This window comes from Stenella coeruleoalba, assembly GCF_951394435.1.
Source record: "Stenella coeruleoalba genome assembly, chromosome: 10".
Classification (NCBI taxonomy): domain Eukaryota; kingdom Metazoa; phylum Chordata; class Mammalia; order Artiodactyla; family Delphinidae; genus Stenella; species Stenella coeruleoalba.
In genome coordinates this window covers 19,986,000-20,002,715 of record NC_137156.1, presented here as the reverse complement: position 1 = coordinate 20,002,715, position 16,716 = coordinate 19,986,000, and the positions used below count along the sequence as shown (strand labels likewise).

The 16,716-nt window shown below is 45.3% G+C and overlaps 1 protein-coding gene and 2 pseudogenes across 4 annotated transcripts in view; 2 read left to right on the top strand and 1 right to left on the bottom strand.

The window, feature by feature from the left end:
• Positions 1-16,716, top strand: part of LOC307192410 (cytidine monophosphate-N-acetylneuraminic acid hydroxylase) — a 69,549-nt gene that overhangs the window by 24,089 nt on the left and 28,744 nt on the right. For both annotated transcript variants that reach the window (XR_013830045.1, XM_079933238.1), the window contains exons 5-7: positions 8,125-8,234; positions 10,518-10,708; positions 16,263-16,410. Coding sequence is in view for 1 of the 2 variants with exons in the window: in XM_079933238.1 (XP_079789364.1) it covers positions 8,125-8,234; positions 10,518-10,708; positions 16,263-16,410 (449 nt within the window). In the remaining variant the exon portion in view is untranslated. The remainder of the gene's footprint in view (positions 1-8,124; positions 8,235-10,517; positions 10,709-16,262; positions 16,411-16,716) is intronic.
• Positions 5,121-6,833, top strand: LOC307192411 (myc-associated zinc finger protein-like; annotated as a pseudogene). Its single transcript has one exon. The product of its transcript is annotated as a myc-associated zinc finger protein-like (transcript).
• Positions 11,401-14,373, bottom strand: LOC307192412 (tissue alpha-L-fucosidase-like; annotated as a pseudogene). The gene has a single exon. The product of its transcript is annotated as a tissue alpha-L-fucosidase-like (transcript).

Below are 16,716 nucleotides of genomic sequence, written 5' to 3'. Positions count from 1 at the left end.
TGCCTGTGGTGGGAATGTGGCTGGTACAGCCACGCTAGAGAGGAACCCGACAGTGACTAGTCAGGGGAGGTTTATGAATACGCCACGACCCATCACTGCCATTCCTATTTGTATACCAAAGAAACCTTGTTGTGGCAGAGTCTATGGGTCCACCACTGGGAGAGTGAATCAGTAAAATGCGGTGAACCAGGGAATACTAAACTGCAGTTAGAGGAAGTGGACTAGATGTACACGTGGTAACATGAATGCATCTTAAAAACAGGGTACTGAGTGAAAAGGAGTAAGAAACAGACTGGAGACCCAATACCGTTTATATAAACTAAAGATGCACATATACAATATAATACATATTTTGCACGACCATTCAAATCGTAGCCTGTAGGGGAGGACGGGGAAATAAGAGTGGGAAACAGAGATAAAGGGAATAAGTAAGTAAGTAAGTAAGTAAGTAAGTAGCTTTGCCTGGGCCGAATATCATGTGTCATGAACTGAAAAATATGATTAGCACAGTCGTCTTTACTTGAGGTACTAAATGAATGAATGAGTCCATTATTCATTCATCCATTCTTTAATATATATTATATTACAGTCCATTTTTTAGAATGAACCAGTTTTTATTCCCTCTAACTAGTTAATAAGCCTGCCTTTTCTCTTCATGCCTTACCAGCTCAGGGCATTCTTAATTTTTCAGACTTTCCTTGTTTGAGTCAAAAAGAGCATTGTTGTTTTAAATTACACTTGTTTCTCAAATATGTTGCTAATATTTTCCAAACACGTTTGCCAATTTTCTTTGGTGGTAGAACTTTTTCATTTTACATTTGTATCTATTCAGATTTTCCATTGGACTTGTTTCCATTGCTATTAAACTTAGAAGTCCTCCCTTTGATATGCTATTTTTTCATACTTTTTAACCACTTGGTTGCTTTTCTTTGTGTCTTTAATCAACTGGAATACTTAGCTAACCTGTTGCACAGCACCATTCTTAGCTAGCCCTTCCTTTTCCACCAATCTATGATCCGTCTCTTAGAATATTAAACTGTTATTTAATTAGGATCCTCTCCTTGACCGTCCTTATGCCAATAATCAATGATTTAATTATTACAGTTTTCTAAAATGTTTTTGCTCTAATTCTTCTTCATCGTTCTTCCTTGTAAAAAGATTTTAATGAATTCCATTTGTTTGTTCTTCTGGATAAATATTCAGTTATAACCCAAATAACCTAGATTGCATCAGTTTGTGCAGTCACAAGAAGGATGACACATTCACCTGCTTTATAGAGGCAGGGAGTCGGCAGAAGTTATGCTTCACTTCCATGCATAAATGCATTATCTTTGTGCGAGGGGCATAAAAACTTTTATGGTGTTTGCTTTGAAATAATAGTTAAGAGTTACAGACTCTTATTTTTTTCTGCTTTTCTTGAGAGAGAACAATTCTAAAGAAGGAAAATCCTTAAGAGTGGATATCAATGCAGTTTTCTGAGAGGCTTCCATAATACCTCGTATTTTTGAAATGGTATTTGCTAGTATATAATTTTGTTTGTCCAATACTGAACTTTCTTTTTAACTCTTCATTCTTTGAAGGTAAAATAATTGCCATAATAATTCTATTATTTTTTAAATCCCTTCTCTGTGCCAGGCATAGTGCTAGACCCTACAGGATTTGTTCTATAACTCTGCAAAGTATGTATCATAAGCCTATTTTACAGATCAGGAAACTGCATCCCAGGATGTGATAATAGGCAGCCCAGTCATAATCCCAACCCAGATGTTTCCAAATCCAGCATTCTTTCTATTTCACGACAATGTTTTCTGGTAATCATATAGCCTGGAAATAATAATAAGATGTATCTTTATTATATCACTTGCATTTTCAAGGACATAGTTTAATAAGAATAGTGCTATTAAGCATCCTTTGTGTGTTCCTGATTTTATTAAGAAAGCCAATTGTGCTTTACTATTAAATAAGTTGATAACTATTACTAGGAAAAATATTAATTAATATGCTTCTATTAAATTCTTAAGCAATATTTAAAAGGTATAAAAATAACAGAGTGAACAGCCATGTGCCCAGTGCTCAGCTTAAGACATAAATCATTAACAGCAGAAGATCTTTAAATACCTTTCCTTGATCATGTTACATATCCCCTCATCCCCCAGAGGTAATCACTCTTCTGAATTTGGGGTTTCAGGATAGCGATTCTTATTTATTGTATTAGTTATATTCACAAAAGGAAAAAAGATGGCCCCCTCAAATTGGGATAATTTGTAGAGCGTGTTTTCATCAAAGGATATTTTATAAGGTGTGGATGTGGGAGAATCACAGGGAAGGTGGAGTAACCTGGAGTTGATAACAGCCAAATTATCTGTCTTTAGGCCCAAAGGGATGAGGGGGGAGCAGTTTCCAGAATCTGGAAGAAGAGAGAGTCATAAAGAATTGGCTTCTATGAGATAAGCAGTGACCTCTGTCCATGCCCAGAGCATAACTAGTTCAAGGTGACCTTACAGGGAAAGAGCCAGAGGTATAAGTGACCCAACCTCACTGAGTTCTCTCATCATCTCACCCTGGAGCTTCCCAATAGCCAAACTCACCTAAAAGGAGGAGAGTGTGGGAGCCCTTTGATGTGGTCCAGCTAAGTCAACCTCCTGAAGGAGACAGTAGGTGGACAAGGGTGCAGACAGGTAGAGAAGAAGGGGTTTGTAGGGACCAGCTGAAGCTATCTGGTGTGATCATGTTTCTAGCTTTTAAAGTGCTCTTTTAAAAATGAAAAAGTAATATACTTTATTTGGGGCTTTTGTTGAGATAATCTTATATCTAAATTTCCCAACTTGAGGTGCCCAGTCTGGGCAGGAGCAGTGCCTGGGTTGGGAGAGGGGGCTGTGCACCCCAAGAGAGTCTTGGGAGACATGGAATGATGACCATTAATTAATCAATTAACTCAACAGATATTTAACAAATGCCAATTGTGAGTCAGGCAACGTTCTTGGCACACTACTGACAGAGCATCAAACAAACCACGATGCTAGCTCTCACAGAGCTCATAGTCTTATAGGGGAGACAGACCATAAACAAACAATATACAATATGTCCAGTGACAATAGGGCTAGGAAGAAAAAAATGAGGGTAGAGGGCTGGAGAGTGCTCTTTGAGATGGAGTGGTCAGAAAGCCCTGTCTGATAATATGACAGCTGAGTTCCAAATGAAGCCAGGTAGTGGGCAGTGCTGTGATACTGAGGAGAGATTTCCAAGGAGATCGTCTAAATGTGTCATCAGTGTGTCAGGGGCAGAGAGGGAGAATATGTAGCCACGAGGGCGAAGCTAGGGCAGTGAGAGAGCAAAACAGACTTTAGGGGAGGTAATTCTTTAAGTTTTCAACTCTTATTACAGTCCCTCAAGTTGATCTTGAAAATTGAAATTTGACAGCATATATAAGTTTTCGTTTTCAACTATTAGGGAATATTAAAAAAATGCATCATTTTTCATTTTAGGGGTAATTTTTACCTCAGTTTCTTCCATTAGCAGCTGTCTTAAAGTAGTATAATTATTCATTTGGAAAGTGTAGGCAAAATATTTTTTTTATATGCTTTGAAGAAAGTAGGAAAATGCTTGGCTTTGAGGGCAGGGCAATGATGCCATTTCCACAGGGACTGCTTTGGTCTAGGACCTCATTTGCTTCCATTGAGCAGTTAGTAAAATTGCTGGCACTTATTAGGATGACTGTCCTTGGAGGTGGCTGGGGTTATAGATAAAAACACTGAAGAATGGAGAAGTCAAGTAAGGTGTCCAAGGTCATCCAGCTATTAAGTGGGAGAGTGAGGGCTCCAAACAGGCCATCTTTCTCCTGAGTGCATGTCCATCAGTGGTTTGCTGATGGCCTCCCAAAACAATGGGGAGGGCTCTCAAATATGGTCCTGCCTCCCTCCAATTGATCCTCTCCATGTGTCTCACAGTGGTCTTCCTAAAGTTAAGTTCTGATTTTAATACTCCCTTCCGATAGCATTTAGGTATTGCTTTCAGCCATTGTAATACAAAACGCAAATAACAGTGGCCCAATCATATCTGAGGTTTTCTTACATCACAAGAAGTTGGAAAGCAGGCAGTCTTGGGCATTACGGCTGTTGGTTAATCAAGGAGCCAGGCTCCGTCTGTCTTCCCATTCTGTATCTGACTTTTTTCCTCAAGGTCTCAGGATGGCTTCTGCTCCTCCAAGCATGGCAACCAAGTTTCACACAAGGGGCTGGGGGAAGATGAAGGGTGAACAGTCCAGATCCGTTGAGTTTGTTCCTCTTTGTCAGGAAAATAAACATGTTCCTGGAAGTCCCACTAGTACACTTCTGCTCACATCTCACTGGGCAGAACTATATAAACTGTACGTAGAGCTATGGCCACTCATAATTGCAAGGGGGCCTGGGAAATCATGATCTTTAGATAGGTGTATCACCACTCCTTAAAAAAAAAATTAGATGCTAATAGTAAAGAAGGAGAAAATAGATTTTGTGCAAGCCACCAGCACATCTGCTACAATTGCTTAAAATTCTTCATTGACCCCTCATTGCCACAAGATAAAATCCAAACTCCTCCTTAGCAGGGAATCTAGGGTCCTTCATGACTTTCTCTGACCTACCTGTCTATCCTGGCCTGGCTCAAACACCATTTTCCTCGGTCATAAATGAGTAGTCACTGTGCATATCAAGCTCTCATGCCTCTATGCCTTTACACATGCTGTTGTCCCATCCTGTTTGCTTCACATCATCATATTTCTTTAGTTGGGCCCAGATGCCTCATCTTTCAAGTCTAGCTGGAGCATTACCTCCTATTTGAAATCTGCTTTGACTCTTAGAACCAAACTAGGTACTCCTTCCTAGAGACTCCCATAGCACCTTGAACTCATCTCTAGCAATTATTCATTTGATGGTAATGAAGCTGTTGGTGTGTGGCTGTGTCCCTGATACACCTGAGATCTCATGAGTTCCTTAAGTGTAATATGAAGAAAGAAATGAATGGGGCGCCCTCCCCGAGGCGCCGCCGGGCGAGCTGCGCAGCTGGGGCGGAGGCTGTTCCCTCGCTCCCCCCCACCCGCCCAGCCAGGCTCCAACCGCCGCAGCCCGCGCCCCCGGCCCCGCTGGGCCTCCCGCCCCCATCCAGAGGGCGTCGCCACCGCCATCGACGCTGCGCTCCACGGCCCGTCAGGCGCCCTCCTTGCCTCCCTCCCTCCAGCCCGCCGGCTTGCGAGGGCGGCGGGGCGGCCCGCCGGCCATGCCTTCGGCGCAGCCCGCGCCCCCGGCCCCAGCTGAGCCCCGCCGTGGCGGAGGCCATGCTCCCCGTGTTCCCTTGTACGGTGCTGCGGCCTGGACTGGGCCTGGACTGCCGGGGGAGTGGGGGGTGGGCGGCCTCTTGAACTCCTTCCTGCCACCTGAGGGTCACTCCCAGAACCCCCCGCAGGTCGGGGCTGAGCTCCAGCCCGGCCTCTTTGCCTCCCAGGGCTGCGCCCAGAGTCCATTCCAGGCCGCGCCGGCGCCCCCACCCACGCTCCAGGCCCCGGCGGCCGAGCGTCTCCCGGTGGACTTACTCCGAGTTCTCGCCGCCGCCCAGGAGTCCGCCGCGGCCGCCGCCGTTGCTGCTGCGCCCCCGGCCCCGGCCGCCGCCTCCACTGTGGACCCAGCAGTTCTGAAGCAGCCCCCGGCGCCCCCTCCGCCGCCCCTGTGGGTGTCGGCGCCCGCCGCCGAGGCCGCGCCCCCTGCCTCTGCCGCCACCATCGCCGCAGCTGCGGCCACCGCCGTCGTTGCCCCAACCGCGACGGTCGCTGTGGCCCCAGTCGCATCTGCCTTGGAGAAGCAGCGTAGAGCAAGGGGCCCTACCTCTGCGCCCTGTGCGCCAAGGAGTTCAAGAACGGCTACAGCCTCCGGAGGCACGACGCCATCCACACGGGAGCCAAAGCCAGCCGGGTTCCCTCGGGTGCTATGAAGATGCCCACCATGGTGCCCCTGAGCCTCCTGAACGTGCCCCAGCTGAGCGGAGCTGGCGGCCGAGCGGCTGCAGTGGCCGCGGGTGCCGTGGGTGCGGTGGAAAGCGCATGCAGAAGAACCACGCCTGCAAGATGTGCGGCGAGGCCTTTCGCGACGTCTACCACCGGAACCGACAGAAGGACCAAAGGAGCTACCACGTGTGCTCACACGACGGCGCAGTGCACAAGCCCTACAGCTGCTCCCACTGTGGCAAGAGCTTCCCCCCGGCGGGATCACCTCAACAGTCATTTCAGACAAGTGCGCTCAACAGACCGGCCCTTCAGATGTGAGAACTGCGAGGCAGCTTTTGCTACGAAGATCAAGGATTGACTGCGGGTCCGCACAGTACGACACGACGAGAAGGCGCCGGGTCATGTGTGTGGCAAGACGTTGAGCTCGGCTTATATTTCGGACCACGTGAAGGTGCGTAGCCAGGGCCCTCACCACGTCCGTGAGCTCCGCAACAAAGGCTTCACCACGGCAGCATACGGGCTGACCTCATCCTGTGGAAGCTGTGCAGCGTGTACTGCGAGACCCTGCCCAGCTGGCCGGCCACAGGCGGACCCATGGGGGGGGTGACGCCCCTGTCCCGGAGACGCCTCCCCGGCCACAGCCCACCAGCTGAGGGGGACCCCCGCACCCACCTGGTACAAGTGAGGCCTGTCCAATGGTGGCGGCAGCCCCTCCCAGAGCTGTGGCTCCTCGGGGGCCGAGGGCGTGCGTGTGAGCTCTCAGCCACTTCCCTCCCAGCCCTGGTGAGCTCCAAGTTGGTGCGGGGGAGAGGGGAGAATGGAGGAAAGTCCCTCGGTACCATCTCCTCTTCCCCTGTCTCTCCCCACCAACTCCTCACTACTTGCCCTGCCAACCAAGGAGCCTCCAGAAGGAAAGGAGGAAGAAGTGTTTTCTTAGGGGAATTTGCTAGGTTTTAACGACTTGTTTCTCCTGCCCCTGATTTCTCCCTGTCAGACCTGACGCCATATGCACACCTGGCCCCTCAGTCGTGTTGAAGCCCCTGGACGGTGGGCAGGGGTGGCAGGGGACAGGAGCGGCCACTGCCCTCGCCCCCTCTCCTCTCCGTAACCCCCTGCCCTGCCCTTCCAGGGATTTGTGAGCCTTTCCCTCTGTGGTCCTCCTTGCTCTCCTCCTTCCAGTGTCCCCCTACTGTCTGCTGCCCCTCCCTGGGGAGTTGGTGCTTTTTGTTTTTTCCAGGAGGAGGGAGGAGAGGAAGGAAGGAAATTAAAGATTCTGCCCCAGAGAGGGGGAAAGGTGAGATTTGCGAAGGGGCCGAAGCAGGGAAGACACAGTTTGTACCTTCATAAGGTGAGGTTGTTTGGGGTCAGGCCCTAAACATCATCCTGCTTGAGAATCTGTCAGGGGGAAACAAGTCAAGGGGAGCAAAAGAAGGAGCCACTAGGGTCAGAGGTAGGGCAAGAGATGAATCTTAGGGGGCCAGGGTCAATGGGGGGATCCAGGGACCAGAGGTGCTCTCTGGGGGTGGGGGGAATGCAGCCACAGTGTCTCCCCCTTCCCTCTTCCACCCCAGCTCCAGCCCTGGCCTTTCCTTTTCATCCCTTCCCCCGCGACAGAAGCTGTGGCCCTGGCCATGTCATTGTCTTCCTGTATCCCCTGCATGTTCCCCACCCTTCACCCCCTCCTTTTGTGCAGACCCTATTACAATAAATTTTAAATTAAAAAAAAAAAAGAAATGAATGGGTGATGGTCTTCAGCCCTCATCTCAGTAGACGTTGCTTGACCCAAATGAGCATTGCCTTTTGTTTTTATTTTCCTTTGATTTTTGTACTCTGTGTACCTGAGCCATGCATTTCCATTTCAGTGATGCTTTTTTTTTTTTTTTTTTTTTGCGGTATGCGGGCCTCTCACTGTTGTGGCCTCTCCCATCGCAGAGCACAGGCTCCGGATGCGCAGGTTCAGCGGCCATGGCTCACGGGCCCAGCTCCTCCACGGCATGTGGGATCTTCCCAGACCGGGGCACGAACCCGTGTCCCCTGCATCGGCAGGTGGATGCTCAACCACTGCGCCACCAGGGAAGCCCTCAGTGATGCTTTTTAAAACTCATTTCTGTTATTGTTGTTAATTCGGATTTGTTCCCATTTGGTTCTAGTTGTGGAAAAGAATGAAGAAAATGGACTTTTGTTTCTAGAACTGAATCCTCCTAACCCCTGGGATTCAGAGCCCAGATCTCCTGAAGATTTGGCTTTTGGGGAAGTGCAGGTAAGGAAACATTAAATTGTAATAATCTTAAAAACAAAAATAGAACTAAGATTTCCTTTTATATATATATATTTACATCCTGTATTACCTTGAATATCCTTGGAGGTGGCTGGTTAGGACATATAATATAGTTATTCTGAACTCTTGAGCACATTTTCTAGGAACCCCCAGAACTTGCCAGGGATTACAAGGAAATACATCCAAAAAAAAACAAAACAAAAAATCTTTTAGCGGAGGTCCCAGAGGAGAGTCATGGAAAACTACTGGCGGAAGTTCAGAAATTGCCCTTGATACCAAATCACTATCAGGTAAAACGGCCAGTTGTATATTTCTGCACGTTGCCCTGAGAACTTTACAAACCTTCCTGTGCATTCTCCTACCTTTAGAAGAGAGTTTGCTCCAGAGAAAACACTTTGATAGTTTGAGAGAGGTAAACAATCAAAAATTAAAATTTCTGGAGTATTTGAGAATCTTTTCATTTGAGAAAATGGACTGTCACTTTTTTGAGGAAACAAATGGGAACCTATTAGAATAGGCATAATCACCTGAATTTGATTTCTTTTTATTTTTTTATAGATTTATTTATTTATTTTTGGCTGCGTTGGGTCTTCGTTGCTGTGCGTGGGTTTTTCTCTAGTTGCAGACAGCGAGGGCTACTCTTCGCTGTGGTGCGTGGGCTTCTCATTGCAGTGGCTGCTCTTGTTGCGGAGCACGGGCTCTGGGCGCGTGGGCTCAGTAGTTGTGGCTCGATGGCTCTAGAGCGCAGGCTCAGTAGTTGTGGTGCACGGGCTTAGTTGCTTCGCGGCATGTGGGCTCTTCCCGGACCAAGGCTCCAACCCATGTCCCCTGCATCAGCAGGAGGGTTCTTAACCACTGCGCCACCAGGGAAGCCCTGATTTCTTGATCTCTCCTTACCCTCTTTATTGGCTTTTCACACTGGAGCTTCTATTACCTTATCTCTGCTCCTGGTGTTTTCCTTTTTCCTGTGGATATGCCAGATCAGGGGAAGGAAGTGAGGGATTGATTTAGAATCCTCTAGTCTATGCCAGTCTCTAAGTCACTGTTTATAGCCATTCCCAGAGGATCCTGACATCCTGAGTGAGTCAGCAGGTAATTTAGAAGAGAAAGCCTTACAGGCCTGTTTAGCCAGGCTGCATGGCTATGCCAAGCCAGTCTCGGGTGGCCTCAGCCTGCAGCGTCTTCAAGCAGAATCTCAGTTCCCTGACCGGAGACTGAAGCCAGGCCACGGCAGTGAGAGCACTGAATGCTAACCACTAGACCGTGAGGGCCAGTGATGAGGCCTTGGCTCGTCTGCTTTGTAGAAATACATTTCAACAAGAGACGAAAAGTAGTGAAACAAGTAAAGTTTTTATTAGGAGGAAGAATGTACGTGTGAATAAACACACATGGGTGGGCTCAGAGAGAGATAGTTGTGCGTTCGTGGTAGTTTAAATCACTTATATCGGGCATTTCTTCTGGGTTTCCTCTGGCCAGTCACCTTGCTTTGCCTGGCTCTGAGTCTGTATTTGGTTATAACTCAGGGTCCTCCCCTGTGTGTGTGTGCATCTCTTACCCAAGATGGATTCTAGTCCAGAGGCCTATGGGAAGGTTGACATCACCTACTGTGGGGTGGCGCCCCCTCCCTTTCTGGCCCCCCGAGGAGCCTTTCTGCACAGGTGTAGTCAGGAAGGTCTCCTTGACCTCGAGAATGAGGTATATGTGGTCTCTTTATCTCTTATCTGGGGAGGACTCAGCTCCTCTCTGCTCCAGCTATTATCTTTGTCTTGGAGTATCTGTCCACAGGCGACAAACTCTAGCTGCTCAGCCTGGGGCCCATCTATCTCCTGCCTTAAACCCACCAGGAATCATTCATTCGTGTACCTATTCCCAGCCACTCCAGCATTTAAATCCCCAAGTGTCTGCCATAACATCTCTAATTGCCCTTCCTTGTAAATTGTGCTTTGAAGGACTGGCCACAAACGCTATTCTGTAGTGCAGGCTGTAAATAAATATTTAGGAGCTAATTTAAAGAGAGTAGGGCTGGGTAAATCAATTGGTTTGACACCTAAAACCCACCATGAACACTTCTATTCTACTAAACTAGTGACCTGTGCTGAGAGTTGTATTCTATATAAACGCTCCTGCTGGGTCTCACTTGCATCCTGTTTCACTGAACAGGCTTAGGAGCCAAGTTCTCCAATGGGACTTGCCAGCTAAGCAGCCGAGTTCATTTTTGCTGGCTGGTGATGATATAATAATCTGAATCTCGCTGTCTTCCGACAGATAACATACCTGACCCATGCCTGCATGGACCTCAAGCTGGGAGACAAGAGGATGGTGTTTGACCCTTGGTTAATCGGTCCTGCTTTTGCCCGAGGATGGTGGTTACTGCATGAGCCTCCATCTGACTGGCTGGAGAGGCTGTACCAAGCGGACCTAATTTACATCAGTCACATGCACTCAGACCATCTGAGGTAATGAAGTCTGAGCACTCAACTCTGAAGAAAATGCTGCAGTAAAGGCATCGCTGGTTTTCAGGTTCTTTTGCAATCACTGCTCATTTTGAGGTAGATTCAGTTGGGCTGATGATAAGAGGACTAATTTAGATAAATGCTTACATTTGCATAGCATAATTTTTAAAGTGCTTTCATGTTTTATACCACTGGGAATGCGGAAGGAGCTATTGTGGGAAGGAGGACAGGGGTTAATAACCCTCCACCCTCTCACTTCCCACCCTCAGGGTACTTGGTGAAAGTCTAGGTTTAAGGATTATTTTTTTTTTTGCGGTACGCAGGCCTCTCACTGCTGTGGCCTCTTCCGTTGCGGAGCACAGGCTCCGGACGCGCGGGCTCAGCGGCCATGGTTCATGGGCCCAGCTGCTCCGCGGCATGTGGGATCTTCCTGGACCGGGGCATAGTCCCCTGCATTGGCAGGCGGACTCTCAACCACTGTGCCACCAGGAAAGCCCCCCTTTTTTAGTTCAACATTTATGGTAGGAAGCAGCACACGTTTCCTATAAAGGGCCAGGGTGTAACTATTTTCGGCTTCACAAGCCATATGGTTGGTGTTGCAGTGACACAGTTCTGCTGTTGTGGCACCAAAGCAGCCATGAACGGCCCTGAATCAGCCTGACTGTCTTCTAATAAACCTTATTTATGGACGACGACATGCGAATACCATAAAATTTTAATGTGTCACCAAATAGGATTGCCCTTCTGATTTCCTTTTCAACCACTTAAAAGGGTAGAAGGTTTTCCTAGCTTACAGCAGCAGGTCGCTGTGGTTTGCCAACTCCTGATTCGTAGCATTTCAACAACACTGAGCTCGCAGCTTTTGAACCCTGAGTCTACTTCGTCCTTCATTGAAACCAGAGCCATGTGATACTAAGGATAGGAACTGAAACTTCCTTAACCCCAGCAATCAGAAAGGAGGAAGAGGAACTTGGATTTACAAAACCACACACATTTGTGAATGAACTGTTACCAGAAGAGGCAGGGTCATATTCCAAATCCCTTGGTGTCATTTCAGGGTCCTGTTTGTTCATGCTTATTCAGAAGTTTGTGTCACGACTGCTGGGCTGCCAGTGTAAACATCTAGCAGTGCCCACAGTGTTCTAAAATGAAGCAACTTCACCGTATTTTTTTCTGTGACTTTATATGACAAAATTCACATGAAGGACATACTTTGATCGAAATGTCCATGGTGAGGGAAAATATGTTGTTTGCTGGACCCTTGATTTTTCTTTTGAAAGCATATGAGATCTCTAAGGCACGAGTATGTTCTCTCTTTTTTTTAAGGAAACGGTTTAAAAACAAATGATTAACTGCTTTAGTAACAAATTACCTGCAACACACTTAAAAATTGAACATCACCCACGGGGATATTGTGGTGCCACAATTAAAAATCGACTTGTCCACCGCACAACACCTTTGTTCCATACAAGCCTCTGGAATCAAACACATACAACTGCAGAATTACGAGAGGCCTGGGTTCATGCATTGTATAATAACAGTATTGTGTGGTACTAATTTCATATAGCTTGTATAGAGAGAACAGTATCACATAAACCAGGTGATTGCTTTATAGTACCTGTTACAAGATGCCATTGCCTAAGGTCCTGATGAGGGACATTCCATGGGAAAGTCCTGAATTTTAGGGAAGATAAGAACTTTTCAAGTCACTTAGCCCAGTTATTTCTCAACCACTGTCCTGAAAACCAGTTTCATTTCAATTTCAGGGAATTGTGTGGGCAAAGTTGCCAGGCATTAGACACTGGTCCTCTCCTGTAGTATCACAGTGCATTGGTTGTGTAGTGTACTGTGAATAGTTTATTATGGAAAGTTACCGAAACTTATAGTTTTCACTCCTTTGAGTTTATTTCTCTGATATAGAATAGACCCTTACTTTTTGACTCTTACCTAGTCAACTAATAAACACCAAAGTCATTTGTCCCCAGTCCTCTTGTCTGACCTTGATTTACTGAATAAAACCTCCTTTATTTACAAAAACAAGGGGGAAAGGCCAATGTGCTTTAGAAAAGTCTTTTTTTTTTTTGGTAGAAAATAATTTGATGTACAAATTTATTTATCTGATTGTATTAAAGAAAGCAGGACAGAATCACATTCATTTTCTTCCTAGTATCACTGTAAATAGACTGAATTTCAGAGCTCTTAGTTTGCTTTGGAAACTTCTAAAAAGCTGCCTGGTAGCAGCCTAGGAAGCATTTTCCTTCCCCTTCAGGATCTCCTGCTCCTGGGGGTAGGTGGGGGGAATTGGTCACCTTTGATGCTGAATAAATAGCATGTGGTGGATTTTGCCAAATCCTTTTCAGCTCCTCCTATAGGCAACAGGATGACTTGGCTTATTCTTGATCTGAAGTCATTTGAATAAACAAGCAGGTTATGAAACACAGAATAGAGTGAAGTTTCCATCGTAGATAATTCCCAAGGTTAGGATGAGCTTCACTGTTCAATCCCTTCTGCTGATCAGAGAGAGAGATGCTAGCAATGGATCTCAGATCTCTGATCCTGTGAGACATCAGCGTAACGTAATCCATTCCTTTTATTAAAATGCGTTGGAAAAGAGATGTCTGAGTAGACAAGAGTAGTTTATTACAGTGATGGTACTATAAAGGGAAAATCAGAGTGCAGGCAGTGTCCCTCTCTTGTTGAACTCCAGTGGTCACTCCATCCTGTCAGCTTTACAGTCCAAGCAAACTCAGTCGGAAGAGCAGAGGGTGGTAACTGGGACAGGTACATGAGGAGACCTTTACCTGGATTTGTGGACCACTTCATATCGTTCTCGATTCCCAGCTTTGTTCACTCTGTAGTCGAAGTAGTTATGGGGGATTTAAGGCTTAAGATTCCATCTTCTGGCCAGTGCAGGAAAATGGCATAAACAGCTGATCCTTTTGAGGTATACCACACAGAGGTCGTGTTTTTTTCAGATTGTAACCTCCATGGTTTGGAGGCATAGATAGCCTCCCCATTGATGCTCAGCCACTCCCCAACAGCAAGAAGCCTTTCTTGGAAGATGCGAGCAATCAGTCCATCTTTAGTTGGTCCAATGTTGAGAAGATAGTTGCCTCCCAAACTTACTGTCTGAATCAGTTCCGAAATGTTTTGAGATTCACTTGTGATGTCACCCATTGCCATGTTGTGACGATAGCCCCAGGACAGCTTGTCTGTTGAGGTGCACATCTCCCACTTGTGATCTGGCAAGGTCTCTGGCTTGAATTTATCTTGACAGTTGTAGTATCATCCATGGCAACAGTAAATGACCTCATAGGCCATTTACTATGACCACATCCTCAACTGGCCTATCATTGTAGAGCAAGCAAGAAAATTTGTACAGTTCCAATAAGTATCAGGACGTTCCCACTCTCCATCAGACCAAATCAAGTCAGGTTTGTACCTGTTTAAGGCTTGTAAGTAACAAGAGCTAGGATTCGAATACAAATCTGCCAGATGCCAGATCCTCTTCAGGGTCCGGCAGACCATGTTGCCCTTCTTCAAGGCCCTGCTAACGAGGTCATATAGCTCTGGCATTGTTTTCGCACGGACAAAATGCTGTGTTTTGAAGCCATTTTTCTTATCACATAGGTAGAGAGGATGGAACCATTCTAAGAGTGGGTGATAGAGTCCATAGCGTATGTTCCTCTTTCGGATGGCTGTTCCCAACTCACCAGCCAAATCACGATGGGGCCCCAGATCCTTAGAGTTCCAGTTCCGAGACGCAGGACTTGGCCAGTTTTTGAAGCCTTCATGATGCTTTGTTGTCAGGACTGCATACCTGCTGGTGTTGGAGGGTCTCCTGCAGAGGTGGGGGGTGGCTGTGACTCACCGTGAGGACAAGGACACTGACAGCAGAAGTTCTGGGCTAGAAAACAGTCTTTAGTCAAAGAAATGTGATTTATTATGTTAATATATGAGTATCGTAATGGATGATATTATTAATAGATGCCAGTAAGAATTGTCAACAATTTAAAAATTGCAAAGCAATAAACATCCATTTTAGAATAACTGATCCTAACTCCTAAAGTCCTTTAAAGTAGAAGATTTAGGTGGTTCACCCAGAGACTGAAGACGTGTTCAAAGAATCCTTGATTTTTTGAATCCTTTGTTTTTAGAGAAGAAAACCTACTGATTTTTTTCGTCTGGATTCTACTTATTTAATATAGTTCTGGAACTTGAATATTAGTGAAGTTAATAAGTGCTGATATGCTGATTTTGTTTATACTTTTCTTACTATTAAATATCTCATTTCACCTGACATTATACTCTATGCACAAGTCTGATTCTTAAACCAGATAGTACATTCATTAAAGTTGGAATTGCCTTCTTTTTTTTTTTGAACCTTTTATTTTATATTGGAGTATAGTTGATTAACAATGTTGTGCTAGTTTCAGGTGTACAGCAAAGTGACTCAGTTATACATATACATGTATCTATTCTTTTTCAAATTCTTTTCCCATTTAGGTTGTTACATAATATTGAGCAGAGTTCCCTGTGCCGTACAGTAGGTCCTTGTTGGTTATCCATTTTAAATATAGCAGTGTGTACATGTCAATCTCAAATTGTCTTCTAATAGAAGAAGCACTAAGTTTAGGATCAGAAAACCTGAATTTGAATACCAATTTACTATCTGTTAGTCATGTATTTCTGAATATGTGTCCTCATTTATTAAAAGCAAACAAAAAATTAGAGGGTTTTTTGGTGAGAATCAAATAAAATAACGTGAAAGTGCCTAGCACCATGACTGATATATAATAGATCTCTAAACAGCCATTTATTTGTTTATTATTCATGTTTTACCATACCCCACAGTGGTATATAATTCTTTTATGTAATGAATTCTCAGAAATGAGAATTGACAATCTATGTAGGTACTAAAAAAATGCTTGGATGGTTAATGGTGGGTGTACTGAGTTGGGATTGCTACAAATGCTGAATGTCATTTTCCTCTATACTAGATTTTACTGTCTTGCCTACCTGCTAACCAACTCTCCTAAAGGACAAAGAACTCATTCTTTATACCACAGTGTGACTGTCAACCTTTGATGGTTGAAAAACTGTCTCCAGTGATGGGCAGTTCATAGGTTCTCCTTGTTTAATGGCCGAGACCTTTCTCTTATTGGGAGCTGCTAGTGGAGGGATGAGAAAAAATGAAGATCATGGAGACCTTCACCTACCAGAAACCTCTTCAGCAGGACTTTTCCACTCTGCAACTTCTGTTAGAACTACCCTTGCTCAAAGCAGCATCAGTGTGGAAGATGGAATTTGCACTCCTGGTTTGATATACACACTGTGGTGTATGGTATGTTCTCACAATAAAGGGAAATCTCCTAGGAAACTCCCCTCATTGTTACAGTCAACCTTGAGAAAAAACTCTTCTTTTGGACTCTGCAGAGAGTCTGGTATTTCAGTACCTTCCTTCTTGGTCAACATGTTGGTGTAAGGAGCAGACTGTCTCTTATACTAGATGATTCTATTTTTTCACCTTTCAACCTTTGAATTCTTCTGATCCTAGTTACCCCACACTGAAGAAGGTTGCTGGAAGAAGACCAGATATTCCCATTTATGTCGGAAACACGGAAAGACCTGTCTTTTGGAATCTGAAGCGGAGTGGTGTCCAGTTGACTAATATCAATGTAGTGCCATTTGGAATATGGCAGCAGGTCAGACATCTGTGTTCTTTCCATACTTTTCAGTTACGCTTTCTGGGGTAAATTTTAGACGAGGTAATCTCTTTAAACACTAAGGAAACAATGGCCTACTTTTTCTGTACATAGTACTGTGTAAATACCTAGCACTGTGTAAATCTCTGTTTGAGCTAAAATAAAAGGTGGCTTTTCTCTCCATTTATCAATGGTATGATTCTACTGGATAATAAATCCAGTTCTGAATAAAAGGGATTTCTTTCCAGAAGAGATGACAGTTTCTTCAAATATTGAATTAAAAGCCAAACTGACATAAACTGTTGT